At 30.8% G+C, this 15,971-nt stretch overlaps 2 protein-coding genes across 5 annotated transcripts; both read left to right on the top strand.

Annotated features, from left to right (window-relative positions):
• The first annotated feature begins 226 nt into the window (after positions 1-226).
• On the top strand, positions 227-5,758 carry LOC150029234 (TMV resistance protein N-like). Of its 3 annotated transcripts, none has more exons than XR_016518928.1 (6): positions 227-852; positions 1,127-2,204; positions 2,336-2,635; positions 3,034-5,205; positions 5,335-5,381; positions 5,481-5,758. XR_016518928.1 is itself a non-coding variant. In XM_090299250.1 (5 exons), exons 1-4 carry the CDS (start codon positions 362-364, stop codon positions 5,158-5,160), a joined length of 3,996 nt encoding a protein of 1,331 aa, XP_090155376.1. In that variant the 5' UTR covers positions 232-361; the 3' UTR covers positions 5,161-5,205; positions 5,335-5,758. The 3 variants fall into 3 exon arrangements, 1 of the variants encoding a protein (XP_090155376.1); XR_016518929.1 differs by having other exon boundaries at positions 232-852; positions 5,335-5,374; XM_090299250.1 differs by having other exon boundaries at positions 232-852; positions 5,335-5,758.
• A 4,268-nt stretch (positions 5,759-10,026) lies between these two features.
• LOC137812978 (vacuolar iron transporter 1) lies at positions 10,027-13,392 on the top strand. 2 transcript variants are annotated; one of them, XM_068615243.2, is made up of 4 exons: positions 10,027-10,348; positions 10,429-10,514; positions 10,880-10,994; positions 12,927-13,392. In XM_068615243.2, the coding sequence occupies exons 1-4, from the start codon at positions 10,104-10,106 to the stop codon at positions 13,222-13,224; spliced, it is 744 nt and encodes a 247-aa protein (XP_068471344.2). In that variant the 5' UTR covers positions 10,027-10,103; the 3' UTR covers positions 13,225-13,392. The 2 variants fall into 2 exon arrangements, with proteins under 2 accessions (XP_068471344.2, XP_090155368.1); XM_090299242.1 differs by lacking the exon at positions 12,927-13,392 and adding an exon at positions 11,259-11,551.
• Positions 13,393-15,971: the final 2,579 nt, after the last annotated feature.

The raw sequence follows: 15,971 nt of genomic DNA, 5'->3' as shown, positions 1-15,971 counted from the left end.
CTGTATAAAGCTACACACCATAATACTGTGCGAATCGTTAGACTCTTCCATTGACTCAATATTTTAATTTAATAAATGGCGCAAGAACCAAGAAGTTTCTTTGAGATTCAAAATCAATTTCAGATTTTATCTAAGGAGGCATAGCTATCTTTCCACGCGTGATAATGACATAAACCTAGATTCCATAATTATTTTGCAAATTGTTGACTATTCTATGAACTGACCAGAACACATGGCTGTGAAAGATATTTTGAGAAAATTGAAAGACTTTTCCAAAACTTGATTTGTGTATATAATGTGGTAGAAATGGTAGAAACAAAGGCACTGAGAGTTGCAGAGAAAGGAGAGAAAATTGATTCCAATGTCAGCAAGTTCTTCATCATTGGCCATGTCTGCTTCTCTAACAAAGCATGATGTGTTTCTCAGTTTCAGAGGGGAAGACACACGTGACAACTTCATTAGCCACCTTCGTGCAGCGCTGCAAAGGAAGAACCTTCAAGCATATATTGATGACAGATTAGTCAGGGGCAAAGAAATCTCAGATGCACTGCTCTCTGCAATAGAGGAATCAAAGATTTATGTCGTCGTTTTCTCCCAAAACTACGCATCTTCCACATGGTGCTTGAATGAACTCACTAAGATACTTGAATGCAAGAAGAGATATGGAAGGGATGTCATACCTGTTTTCTACAAGGTGGATCCATCAACTATTAGGAAACAGGAAGAAAGATACAAAAAAGCATTCGATGACCATGAGCAGCACTTTAAGCACGACATGGACAAAGTGCAAGGATGGAAGGATGCTCTAACCGAAGCTGCTGGACTTTCAGGCTGGGATTCAAAAGTTACCAGGTCATTATATTTATTACATGCACTTTCAAGATAACCAGGATCTCTTTTCATTTACTAAAATTGTGTTCATCTCACCATAAATCAAGTGTTTCGTTTTTCATTTCTCTTAGTTGGTCATGGATCTGAACCATATCACATGTTATAGCTTAACTTTGTACCTACAAGTCTGCTCCCTAGTATCAGAAGTCACTACCGGTTACTGTAGAATTTTTCTTTAGTTTAGTCTAGCTTTTGTGCTTGAATACTTATACTTTATTTTCTAAATCATCGCCAGGCCAGAAAACACACTTGTTGAAAAAATTGTGGAAGATATTTTGGGAAAATTGAATCGTTATTCCATCAGTTATGATCAAGGAATCATCGGCATTGAAAAACATATTGAAGGAATTCAGTCCTTGTTGCATCCTGAGTCACTGGATGTTCGGATCATAGGAATTTGTGGCATGGGAGGAATAGGAAAAAGTACAATTTGTGGTCAAATATATCACAAATTGGCATTGCAGTTTGATTCCAGCAGCCTTGTTTTAGACGTTCAAGACAAAATACAAAGAGATGGAATAGACAGTATCAGAACAAAATATGAGTCTGAGTTTCTAAAGGAAGATAAATCCTCTTATTTACTATATTCCAATGAAAGGCTCAAACGGACAAAGGTTCTCCTCATTCTTGATGATGTTACCGATTCAGCTCTACTTAAAAGATTAATAGGAGGGAGTGATAGTTTTGGGCAGGGCAGTAGAATCATTATGACCAGTAGAGACAGACAAGTGCTTAGGAATGCTGGAGCTGATGATATCTACGAAGTTAAGGAGTTGAATTTTTATGATTCTCTGAGACTTTTTAGTTTACATGCTTTTAAACAAAAATCTCCAGAAGAATTTGCTTACAGGGAACTGTCAGTAGAGGTGTTGAGATATGCAAAAGGCATTCCGTTAGCTCTCCAGATTTTGGGGTCATTGCTTTATGGCAGAACAAGAGAAGCATGGGAGAGTCAGTTGCAAAAGTTGGAAAAGGGCCAACATCTTGATATTTTCAATGTATTAAAATTAAGTTATGATGGGCTGGAGGAGGAGGAGAAGAATATATTTCTTGACATAGCTTGCTTTTTCAGAGGACACGAGGAGATTGTGGTAGCAGAAACACTTGCTGACTGTGGTTTCTCTTCTAAGATTGGAATTGATATTCTCAAAGATAGGGGCCTAATATCTGTCTTTGATGGTAGAATTGTGATGCATGATCTAATACAAGAAATGGGTCAAGAAATTGTTCGTAAAGAGTGTCCTTGGCCTCCTGGAAAACGCAGCCGATTGTTTAATGCTAAGGAAATTTTTGAGGTTTTAAGTAAGAACAAGGTATTCTGTCGTTATTCAATTGAACATGGATTTACTTTGTGAAAAATTGCAAACCACTGAGCTGTCATCAAACATCCTGCAATGCAACATTTCATGTTTTTTTTCTTCTAATTACATTGATTTACTTTCAGGGGTCAGATGCAATACAGTGTATATTACTAGATACGAGCAAAATAAAAAAAGTTAAAGTACATGCACGAACTTTCGAAAAGATGGAAAATCTTAGGATGCTTATGCTCTACTATTCCTCTCCTATAAACGAATCAAAAGTGTCTCTTGAATCACCTCTTGTGGATCTGCCAGACACTCTAAAGATTCTTTATTGGAACGATTTCCCTCAAAGATTTTGGCCTCCAAACTTTTGCCCACAAAATCTAGTGATCCTCGAAATGCCAGGCTGCCATCTTAGACAACTATGGGAAGGAGATCAGGTTTTTCAAGTTATCTATGTTTCTTTGTGTTCTAAACTTTCAAAGACAAAAATAAGTTATACAAGCATGTTTTCTGTATTATACATCTACTGGTTTTCATTTGCAATTCCTTTGTGCCTTCTCCACATTATTTGATTAATTAAGTCATTTTTTTTATTATAACATAAACTTCAATATAATATACAACAAATTATAAAATATGGAAAGATGGACTTATTTTAAATAAGGTTTAATTTTAACTCTCAGAAAACATCGTTTTATTTTGTCAGTTGATACATGCATAATATAAAGTATTTCGACATTGTCATCTATTGTTTACCGAAGAAAAATAGATAAAATTGCCTAAAACTTTAATTTAGTTTTTCTGTGTTACCTGATTCATTTACATTTTGTGGCAGAATTTACCCAAGTTGAAAAGGCTCAACCTGAGTGATTCTTCGAACCTTACTAGAATACCAGACCTTTCTTTGTCACCAAATATTGAAGAAATAATTCTGAGTTTTTGTGAAAAGTTGATTGAAGTTCACTCTTCGATATTCCTCAGCAAGCTCAATTGTTTATGTTTAGATCATTGTTATGAACTCAAAAGTGTAAATATTCCCAGCAACATTTTATCCACATTACCAGGATTGATTATTCTTTCCTTTTGTCGGAAGCTTAATATGTTTTCAACCAGTGAACCCAGATTCCCTCATGTGAAACTGGAGCGTCAACGTCAAACTTTCTCAAGATCCCCACATCAGAAACTGGGGCATCAACGTGGAAATTTCTCAAGATTCCCTCATCAGGAACCCAATATCATATTGCAAAGTGCATCCTTTGTTCATATTTTCCCAAGTTCCAGTGAAATTTTCTCAATTACTTTTGACAGATATAATGAAGAAGAAGTGGCTAATAATACTGTATACTTACAATTTGAAGTGTCGGCAAATCTCAGAGGAGGTGTGCCCTTGAACTTTCAAAGTCTCAAGAACCTCTGTTACTTAGATCTCTCTGACTGTTCTTCCCTTACAATCTTTCCGTTTGACCTTTCTGATATGAAATTCCTAAAGCAACTTTCTCTCCGTGGTTGCTCAAAATTGGAAAATTTACCGGAGATTCAGGACACGTTGGAAGATCTAGCGGTGCTCATCTTAGACGCCACAGCCATACAGGCACTACCTTCATCCTTGTGCCGTTTGGTAGGGCTTCAACAACTGAGTTTGCGCAGATGCTTCAATCTTCACATTATTCCATCTTCCATTGGAACCCTCACCAGACTATGCAAGTTAGACCTTACCCACTGTAATTCACTTCAAACTTTTCCAAGCACCATTTTCAATTTGAAATTGAGGAAGCTTGATTTCCGTGGTTGCTCAAGGCTGAGGTCCTTCCCAGAGATCACGGAGCCGGCTCATACTTTTGCTCACATTAACTTAACATGTACGGCTGTTAAAGAACTGCCTTCCTCATTTGGCAATTTGGTTAATCTTCGATCCCTGGAGCTCCAAGAGTGCATTGATCTCGAGTCACTTCCAAACTCCATTGTTAATCTGAAGCTTCTTTCTAAACTTGATTGTTCGGGGTGTGCCAAATTAACAGAAATCCCTAGACACATTGGTCGTTTGACGTCATTACTGGAACTGTCACTGCGTGATAGCAGAATAGTGAACCTTCCTGAGAGCATTGCTCATCTTTCAAGCTTGAAATCGCTAGATTTAAGCGACTGCAAAAAGCTTGAATGCATCCCACAGATTCCACCATTTCTGAAACAACTCGTGGCATTGGATTGCCCATCCATTAGAAGAGTGATGCCAAATTCTCTTGTTCGAAACCTCTCAAATTCCGAAGAGGGTGTATTTAAATTTCATTTCACCAATGCTCAACAACTGGATTCAGGTGGTCGTGCTAACATTGAGGAGGATGCAAGGCTTAGGATGACCGACGATGCATATAGGTGTGTGTTCTTCTGTTTTCCAGGGAGTGCAGTTCCTGGTTGGTTCAATTTTCGTGGGAAGGGACATTCAGTGACTATAAATGAAGATTTAAGTTTCTGCAGCGATGATAGGCTCACTGGTTTCGCTTTGAGTGTGGTTTTTGGAGTGTTAGATACGTATGCTATGAATGGTAGATATGGTTCTTTTAGTTACAGCCTAACATTTGAATCTGATGATGATGGCACACAGATCATTCCAAATAATGATGTATTAAACAGCTATTTCGAATGGAATGGTGAAGAGAGATGTGTTGATAAAGATCACACATTCGTGTGGAAATTTAACTTGGAGTCCCTAAGGGCGAGCGGCATGAGCCTCAGGCTGTGTGATGCTCGCAGCTTCACTTTTGAGATCAGTCCGTGTGATTATCACTTTCGGTTGAAATCAGGTATCACAATAAAGGAATGCGGCATATGCCCTCTTTATTCCAATAAGAAAGATGATAAATATGGTGGTGCTGTTGAGATTGAAGAATCCAGTGGAAGCAATGTTGCACAGTCTTCAAGAGACACAAGAAGGGAAGATAGGAAGAGAAAGGCCGAAAGCTAGCCAGTCAACTAGTCTCTTCCTCTTCTGCTAATTAGTCTTTCATTGGTCAGGATCTAAACTGCCTTATCGTCAATACTTCTAAATTACAAGTTTCAACATGTTGAATTTTTATTTCGAAACTCTTCATATTTCGGTTTCATTAACTTCTTTAACATATTTGGGTTGCATTTGCAGTGAAGGGATTATGAAATCTTGAGGAGCTGCATTTGAAAGGGTAATTGGTAAATCCTCTTCTTACTTTTCCCCATCCTATGCAACCTCATATTCTCAGTTTTACGACAAGGTACCTCTTGGTATTGAATATCATATCATTGTATTAGGTTTGTGCTTGGAGCTGGAAAACCAGACAATTCTCAGCTTGGTTAAGTGGAACCTCATTTCTTATTGATCTTGGTTTATTCACATTGAGGCACCTTGTTGCATGTGAGTGATGACTTATAAATGTTGTTGGTGTGTGAGATTGTTAATTCTTTATAATTGTAGTTTAACAGTAAAGTTGAAGACAGCTTATAATTGTTTGAAGAATATAAGTTTAAAGACTCCTATGTTATGTTATTAAGAGAGGGTGTTTATTAATTATCATCTTACTGATTTTTCACTTCCATTTGTTCTCCTTCTTCATTCATGGGATTTCATTAGTTTTTGGGAGCTTTTCTAAGTTACTGATTCCTCTAAAAGCATAAAACCATAAATGCATAATATAATTGTAATTTTGAATAAATATATATAACTAATATATTTTATCGTCAAAATTAAAACTGATCATGTGAGTTCTTTTAAAAATCACTTGATTCTTTTAAGTAATTACACGACTTTGAATATTCATAATTTTTATTGCTTACATTAAAAATAACATTTATATTGCTTACATCATAGCCCAAGAAAACAACATGTTAACGCAAAACAATTCAGCTAACAAATAATTATAATACCAAAAAAATCTTAAAAGAAACAAGTAATATTTTAATCTGTAAATGAAAACTATCATTTTATATCTAAAAACGGAATTGTATAATTATAATTTCAACATTAAAAATAAAAAAATGAAATACTAGAGCGATAATTGTCCCTATACTGCATTAATTAATTTCATCAGGAACGCACCCAATTATCAGTTTCAACAAGAAAACATTTATATGCTATTCCAATAGAATTCCTTATTATTTATTATTATTAATTCATCAATGAGTTTAGAGTTTAGATAACCTTTCAAATAAAATGCATTTTTTTTTCTTCTAAAACCATATTTTTCCATCCAAGAATGACTAAACTACATTTTAAATTTTACATAACATTAAGAAAGATTAATTTGAATATTAATATTTTAAATTGTTGAATGTTAATATATAAGTAGGGTTCTTGAACTTTAATTTCCATTTTTGAATTAAATTTTTGTGAAATAAGTAGAAAAAATGTGAAAATGATTTTAGTGTGGAAGTGGAAAAAGAAGAACGAAATCTAAGGTGAGTAATTAATTGTGCACTGAACATTTTATGTGTCATTTAAGAAAGAAAAATTAAATAGAAAAACATTTAAAATATCAATTGTACTTTAGAAAAGAAAAATCACAAAAGGAATCCAGTAAGTATTCTATATGCTAGAAAGTACAAATATTATTGAAGGTTTACTATAAACGCATAAATAGATTGTTAATAATTTTCAATCATCCTCTGAATTAATTATTTTGAAATTAAAAAAAATTTGTAAAGAATATTTTTTTTATATTTTAATTAAAAATATTATTTTATTTTAATTTTAAAGATTTTTAAATTTGAAATAAATAAATGTTATTAATTTTTATCCAATATCTATGTTTAAGAAAAAAATAATACTCATGAATATTTTTTTTTTATCAGCAATGAATAAATAAAATTAAGGGATACTTCAGGGGTATCCCAACCCATATACAGTAACCACTAGTGGACTTCCTATATCATCCACAAAAGAAGCTCTCCTTTATGGTTGCTGCAGAACAACCTTAAAGTGAGAGACCCAACCCCAAAAATATAACCATCAGGTTACCTCAAAGCAACACTCAACTTTACCGAACCTCCCAAGACCCAAGCCACACACTTTCACCTCGCCACACGACTACCCACATATGGAGAGCGCCGCTCCCTCGACCGGCAATCTTGTTGACCTCTACATTACTTCGGCGACCACCGACTACACACACGGAGAACGTCGCTTCATCAACCGGCGTTCATTGTGATCTTTGCATACCTTCGACGACCACCAACTCATGAATATAATAAATTAAAATAAGTATCTAACTCAAAGTATAATTGTCAAGAGTGTTGTTCTATGTTCCTTTTCAATGGTGGAATTTTCACAAAAGCTTGTTTGTTTCTATACGTCATTCTTTAAATTTCAAAATAACATTATTTTTTATTTTTAATTATATATTTTACGTAATACACCTAAATATACAATGAAATAAAAGAAATTAAATACACCTAAATATATAATGAAATAAAAAAAATTAAAAGAGATATTGTAACATCTTCATTTATCTTATCAAATTTTAAATTATCTCATTATATAAATATCATTTACATTATCATATTATTATATCATAAAATACTATCCTTTCATATAGAGATTTTTAAATATATATACATCATTAAGATAAAACATCAAAAAGAATAAAAAAGACAAAATTTCATGATTTTTTTGTTTTTGAGGTTTACAACTTGTAACATCATTTGCTCACATACAACACACAATTATTGCAAAAAAAATAAATAAATAAAAAATAACACCAACAAAAAACCAATATAAGTTAATGATTCTTAAAACTTTAGATTTGAATTTTGAATCATTCAATCATAATTATATAAAGCATCACATTTCATATTCTGATATTCTAACTTAAGTTTTACAGATAAAACTAGTTTATCTTACCTGTTTAGAAAGATAAGTATTCATAAAAAGACTTCAACTTCTTAAAAAATCAAAGATAGTCCAACTTCTTAAAAACACATCATTAGGATCTTGAACTAACATATATTATTCTTTTAAGTTCCAAACACCACATGCAAAACATGTCTACCAAGTGAATATAAAATTTAAAATCGTCTCAAAGGAACAAGGAAAAAAAGAGAAATTTTTTACAAAAATTATTTTAAAATAAAACTTAAATAACTGATTTTTTTAATTATATATTTTTCATTTAATAATAATTTATTTTATTTTAATTATATCACTTTTACCTTAAATTTATTTTTTGGTGCTTACCTATATATATATAATACCCATATAATATAATATAATAGGCAAGTTACTTAAAAGTGCATTAAAATAAAAAAATAAACATTTTTCTTAATATATTTAAAAAAACTACCGTTATGAAATAACAGGCGAAGTACTAACTTATTTGAAAGTGAAACAAATTACCACAAAACGTTCACTATTTGTTATAATTCATATTAATTACTATATTTTGTTGCCCAGAAACGTTTTTTATTTGTTATAATTCATTATTAGTTTTTGCTAATTAAAAATGTATAGGTATTAAATGTTTTAGTAATTATTATAGTAATTTATTACATAAGATGAGAAACAAAATAATTTAAAATGATTTTTTAAAACATTTATATTTCAAACATGAAAAACAAAATATTAAAATATATTTTAAGAATATTATAATAAAAATTGTGAAAATATAAAATTATTCAAATAAAAATATTAAATTTTGAATTAGTTGAATCTTCATAAGTAATTTAATTACTAGAAAAATGTTAAAAGTTTAACACTCATGACATTGCCTATTTAATGAGTTAAAATTGTTTGATTTTAGAGAGTTAAAAACTATATATACAATTAAATATGTATAAAAATAAAAATTTGAAGAATAAAGCTGGATTTAAGTTTAAAAAACAATGAGAGTTAACATCAAATTCTTAAACACACTTCTTCTAAGATGTTCTTTTGTTATTGGTTAAAAATTAGTGAAAATTGTAAAGTTGTGATTTGATATCATTAAAAAAAAGTGGAAGTGTGGTGACCTACAATTTATTTTTAATTTCCATAAATTCAACTAATAATCTACAATATATTATGAAAGTTGCTTAAATTTCTCTTAAAACATTAATTTTATATCTTTCTACACATACTTCTATAATTTACAAACAAATCATGTTAAATAGTTTTGTTAGGTATAAACTTCTTCCCATTACTAATAGACATTGGTAAAATATATCAATTTAGAACTACATAAGAATAATTTTTTTTATTAAAAATTAAATATAAGAACAGAATACTTAATTATTATTGTTTCTATTAAAAACAAATTGGGAAGTGTAATTCGATGAGAACTATGTGTTTTTTAGAAAACAAGTTTTCAGTTAGTATATTATGATAGAAAAAGATATACCTGCAAAAAACGACTTTTTGATATTTAATTAAGTCAGAAGAAACACAAAAAACTTAAAGTAAGAGTATAAAACAAAGTTTAATGTATTTTATTATTTCTTTAATGAGAGAGTCATAAATTATTTATATAGTTGAGTAAAACACATTAGCCACTTTTAAAATTTTGTAGAATAGTATAAATTCTACCATTTTTGCTTTCACAAAATTATTATTTTTTGGTTATTTGATTTTTATTAATGTGCACACAAAACACAACATTTATCACAACTTCCTTTATAAATAAAATAAAATAAAATATATATAATCCAAAGAATTAAGAAGGTTTGGTATTATATTGATTGATTTAGTTATAATATTTAAAAATAATTAAAATATTAGTGTAGAAATAATGTGATATTGATATCCATTGATAATTTTCCACGTGGATATCATCAACGGTTAGATATTTTTGTCCTATTTAGGAGCAAGTTGAGCACAAAAGAGGCTCAATTTATGTGCAAAGCAGCAAGGCTTTGTTTGGATTCCCAGAGCACGTTGGCGAACTCAAACACATTCACAAGCTTGCACCAATGGCCGCCACCGAACACGGCATAAGCGTGGATTCTGAGAGAACGAACCTTCTCAACCACCACACCGAGAAGCACTTCACCGCCGGCGAAATAGTCCGCGACATCATCATCGGCGTTTCTGACGGCCTCACCGTCCCCTTCGCCCTCGCCGCCGGCCTCTCCGGCGCCAATGCCACCTCCTCCATAGTTCTCACCGCTGGCATAGCCGAAGTCGCCGCCGGCGCCATCTCCATGGGCCTCGGCGGGTACGTTCAACCACACTCTTCACACTCACAAAACTCAATTTAAATTCCGTTATTATTTCATGTTAATTTTCATTGTGCAGTTATTTGGCAGCAAAAAGTGAAGCCGATAATTACTCGAGGGAATTGAAAAGAGAGCAAGAAGAAATCATCGCCGTGCCAGAAACTGGTATCCACTGTTCTTCTATTATGCTTTTATACAATTTTGATGTTCATGCCACATTTTTTATTCTATATCATCTTGATTTTCATGATAGGTTAATTTTTTATAGAATCATTTCACAACTTTTTTTTCTATTTTTGTTTGTGTTTCCATGAATTGAAAATTCATTCCTATAGACTTTGATAACTTGATGCAAATTTCTATGTAATGAGTTTTAAAAGTTATTGCTGAATATCCTTCATTTCCATAGAAGTAGTAACATTTATACGTATGTTCGTCCGTGTGTCGTATCAGTGTGTGTTTGTACTACATAGTTTCGTTACCATTTGATTGCACATTAATAATGAATATGTGTTTTTTGACAAAAAAAGAAGCGGCAGAGGTAGCAGAAATACTAGCTGAGTATGGGATACAGCCACATGAATATGCACCTGTGGTGAATGCTCTCAGAAAAAACCCTCAGGCATGGCTTGATTTCATGATGAAGTAAGTTCTTACGTTCTCACATTATTACACAGTTTCACATGTTTTTTTGCCTGTCTTGCAAATAGAAAATGTGCAAATTTTGGGGTTTATGATGGACTATTATATAGTGAATGTGGTATGAGAATAAGTTAAATGGTAATTGATAACCACACAATAATGGGAATTTGTAGTCAAGTTGAAAAGTAGCACCACCCAAAGGAATATAAAGCAAAGTAACCTTTCACTTTTTGAATGTGGGCATGGTTATCGGATCAAAAATTTCAGCACACGCCATTTAGTTGTGGACAAAATTAAGGGTTCCCCCTTCCATTTAGCTGGCATGTTTCTACTCGGATTGGAATGTGGAAACTAGGAAAAAGGGGACAGTCTTGTCGGGACCTACTCACTCACTGCAACATGGGCATCTTTTTCTGATTTTATCGGGAAGTATTGAAAACTTGTATTTCTCTACAACTTCATTTATTTATTAGTCTAAAATTTTAATTTTTTTTATATGAAATGACAAAAATATCATATCATAAATTACAGGTTGTACAAAGGAACAGATTTATCATTAATGTAATATTTTGATTATGCAACCGGGTTCTCTAGCTTAACCCAATTAACCATTCTATGATGTTAGTTAAAACTATGCTTGAATTCTTCATATTTTTTAAAAGGTATTCCTCTAAAGCAAGATGCAGTAATACACTCAGTGTTGAGTGTCTGGTTATGACTTTTATAGAAAAAATATTATGGCACAATATCATTCTGTTTACAACCATTTAAAGAACTAATTTGGTATGATTTTGAAAAAGTTCCACTCAATATCTATGTACAGAACAAGAAAACCTGACTCTATAATGATTGTGTTTACTATTTATATAATTTGTAATTGCAAAATAGTAGGGTTTTATTTTTTTTAATGGTGCAATTTTTGTCAAAGATTTATCAAAGTGATCAGATTGAAAAAAATTAATAACATGGTTAAGTTGTGGTGTATAGTTTGGTATTGTGAAAGTGAAATTGTGTGAATTTGACAATTTTTGTTTTAAAAATATTATTTATAAAATGTAAAATTATTATGTATATATTTATTAAAAATATAAGATCAAGTACTCAACTTTATTATTAGAACAATTAGAATGATTTAGTGTAATTTTATATGAACTGAAGTCACACCTTATCATATATAATTTCATTTAAAATAAAAAAATTACAAAAATTTAATATTAATTAAAGTAATGTATTTAAAATATTTTTATAATAAAATAATGTAAGTTGACACGATTTTAGTTTTACAAAACTGGAAGTTGACTCATCACACTAAAATTCGTCATCTTAAGTTGACACAACTTATTTATTATTTATGTGTTAAATTTCAATTTCAGTAAATTTGGATAAAATTGCATCAATTAAAAAAATCGTTTTAATTTTAAAAATAGCAACTTCTTTTTCCCATATAGAGAAATATGCTGCATATATGCATTCAGCCGAGTATTGGGGAGAGAAAAAAATAAGAACACATGAAGAAATTTCTGAAACATGCATGCAGTTTATATACACCTGTTTTCTTTCTAAATGTATCATTCTTAGTACGGATAAACACTGACCTATTTCAACGGTGACTTTGACAATGTTAGTGTCAAACAGATTAACTGGTTGTAATGTTGGTATTACAGATTTGAGCTGGGACTAGAGAATAACACTATGTTTCTTTCTCTTATTTTGACTGGTGTGACTTGGTTTTTATGAGATTGGTTACTTGATATATTACATTGTTATTAGCATTATAGTAGATGTATGAGTTTAGTGTGTTTATTAGTTATTTGAATCTGTTTGATAAGAATTATTTTTTTTATGAGTGTTCAATAATTTGTGATTTATATTTTATTTTTTTTATAAAAAAAACATTGGAATCTTAGTATTGAAGAATTGAAGTGGTTGTTTTAGGTTTGAGCTGGGACTAGAGAAGCCAGATCCAAGGAGAGCATTGCACAGTGCAATGACAATAGCCATTGCTTACATATTGGGAGGAGTTGTTCCTCTTCTTCCTTACGTGTTCATCCCAAGGGCATCAGAAGCAGTTGTGTTCTCAGTTGTGGTTACCTTGTTTGCATTGCTGGTTTTTGGTTATGCCAAGGGCCACTTCACTGGCAATAAACCATTCAGAAGTGCTTTCGAAACAGCTCTCATCGGTGCCATCGCCTCTGCAGCTGCTTTTGGTTTGGCAAAGGCTTTCCATCCATAGATTCTCCATGCTTTCTGCTTCATACCAACTATGTTTTCTCTAAGAACTTTGCTAGAAAAAAAATACCTTTTAAGCTTTGTTGTTAGTTCTTACTTATTTTCATTTTTTTGTTAAATTGAATTGTCTCTCTTCATCTTTAATTGCATAATGTCTTTAGGGTGTTCTTTACATTTTCTGTTACATTTAATTATTTAAATCTCTAAAATTAATTTTTATTTAATGTTTTTTTTTTAGTAAAAATCATTCTATAAACTAAAAAAATATTAGTATCTCAAGTAGTTTTTATTATTAATAAAATAATTTCTAAATTGATATCTAATCATTAGTTACAAATATTTTTAACTACTTATTACTTTATATTTTAAATTAGTATCTACTAGTCTTTTAAAGATTAATTTAAAATTTAACATATTAGTAGTAAAAACCTAGTTAGCTAAATTAGAAATCAATTCAAAAATTATTTATAAATTTTTATTAATAATAGAAATCAAATTAAATATTTTTGTCTCTAAATTTGGTTGTTATTTAATAATTTTTTTTAGAGTTTATTGAAGAATTTAATATTGTACGTTTAGAAACACCATGAATTCAGTCTCCCTAACTCCATTGTATCCATACTCGTGACAAATATTTGCTTTGGTGATGGTTTAAAATCCTAAGATTTGTGTTCGAAGTTGTTTAAACGACTAATTACATATTTTACTACTTATCTACTATTTCATTTTGTAAATTTTATGGCCCAATTTTTTTTATACATTTTATTATCAAACTTTTCATTTTTTACATATTTTATCAGTCCATTAAATTTATGAAAGAAAGTGATATTTCATAAAATTGTAAGAAAAAATAACACAGTTAAAGTTACATTGTTTTTCAAAAGTTAATAATAAAATTAATGTTGTTTTAATTTATTTTTATAGTATGTCATTTTGTTAGGGATTTAAGAAATTGATAACATACACAAAATCTTAGAAGTTTGAGTGTAAAAGACATTATGTTAAATATATTTAGTCTCAAACTTAATATCTATTGATGAACAAACAAACACCAAACAGAACCCCATAATCTAACTCCACCTGATTTTGATATGATCATGGGTCATAAGGCACAAATATTGGGGTACTCTCAAGCTTGTGCAAGTGAAGAATGGTGAGTGAAGAATGGAGAGTGAAGAATGGTGAGTTCATATATTTATTTGTCTTTCTTTTTCCTAATCTAACTAGCACTACCATGTGGACCACTCAACCAGTTTAATGAACTTCAAATTTATCGGTTGTTGAATTTTCATTGTGATTGATACGTCTTATCTTGTGTTTGATGGATGGAATGGTTAATCAAATTCATCTTTGAGTGTTTTAGAGTGACTAAGTTAGATTATCATCTTGGGGTGGTTCTCCAATGTCACATTTTTTTAAATTAAAGTTCACATTTTATTGGTAAAAAAAATGGTTTGTTATGCAATGCAAGTTTTTTATGGATTTTAAACAGCTATAAATGGTTTGTTATCAAACCAATTGTCATATTAACATGGCTACTAATGAAGCTAGTAGATAGCCACTAAAAGTTTTTAAACATTCTTGAATAAAAGAGTTCATTATTTCTTCAAATAGAATTTTTTATACACGTAGACTTTGGATTTTATTCTTGCAATCACATGTTTATGAATAATAAATTTAACTTTTTTATGTCACTCAATGTTTGTGTTTGTGAGAAAACATAATATTGTGTAAACTAAAATACAGATATCTTATGGTTGGCACAGAATCATATCCCTTAAGTATGTGTTTAAGGATTTGGTTCATGATGAGTGTGTTTATGGATCTGTTAAGAGAAGTTAGTCATGGTTCTTGATTGGGAATATAACACTAATGCTAAGTTTTTTAAATATGGGTGGAAAAAGAAATTGATAATTTATTCCTTAAAGTAATGAGAGAGTAACACGACTTCTACTGAACAATGGAGATTGTATTTATGTGCATAGATAGCAACAAGGTTTGTTTGGAACCCAACATCACATTTTAAGGATCAATCTGAATAATCACAATGCTTGTTTCTTCAAGACTGTGTTCAGTCCTCTCTACTCTATATTTGATTCAAATGAATTGGTTCAATTTTACTGATATATTTGTTTTGAATTCGTCATTGAGATAAAGTTATCATATGTTTGTCTACCTGCAAATCGCTTTAAATTAAATAGCTCAAAAGTGATTGAAATTAAATAGTAAACACAACAATGACAAAACATGGTGTTTTAGAGTGGGTTAGGTAATGTTGGAAATTCATTATTAATTTAATGGGAGATCATATCAATCGATCTTGATAATTGATCCATTGAATACTTTCAATGATCATTTTAAAGTCTTGAAATTAGATCTCTCTTGAATACTATGAAGTTTAATCTAGAAAGCTTAAGATAATATTTTCAATGTATCTTGAAAATGTGACAAACATTAACTATTTATTATATTTTTATGAGAAAATCTTTCTATCCTACTCTATATAAGAGAAACTTGTGAGGAAGAGAATCACAAGCAACAGAGAGTAAAATAGAGAATTGATATCTACCATAGTGTGATAATAGAAGTTCTAGTAAAAAGTTAAAGAGACATGGTGATCATCCATCCTTGTTATATGAGATTAAGTGTTATTTTCATAAGTTGAAAGAAACAAATATTATAATTTTACTAGTGAACATTTTTTTTTACAGGTTTCATATGTTTTTACTTTTAAAATTGAAGAGATTTTTC

The sequence above is a fragment of the Phaseolus vulgaris genome, chromosome 2 (assembly GCF_051622355.1).
Source record: "Phaseolus vulgaris cultivar YP4 chromosome 2, ASM5162235v1, whole genome shotgun sequence".
Lineage (NCBI taxonomy): Eukaryota > Viridiplantae > Streptophyta > Magnoliopsida > Fabales > Fabaceae > Phaseolus > Phaseolus vulgaris.
The sequence above is the reverse complement of the archived record's forward strand: the minus strand, read 5'-3'. Positions and strand labels throughout refer to the sequence as shown.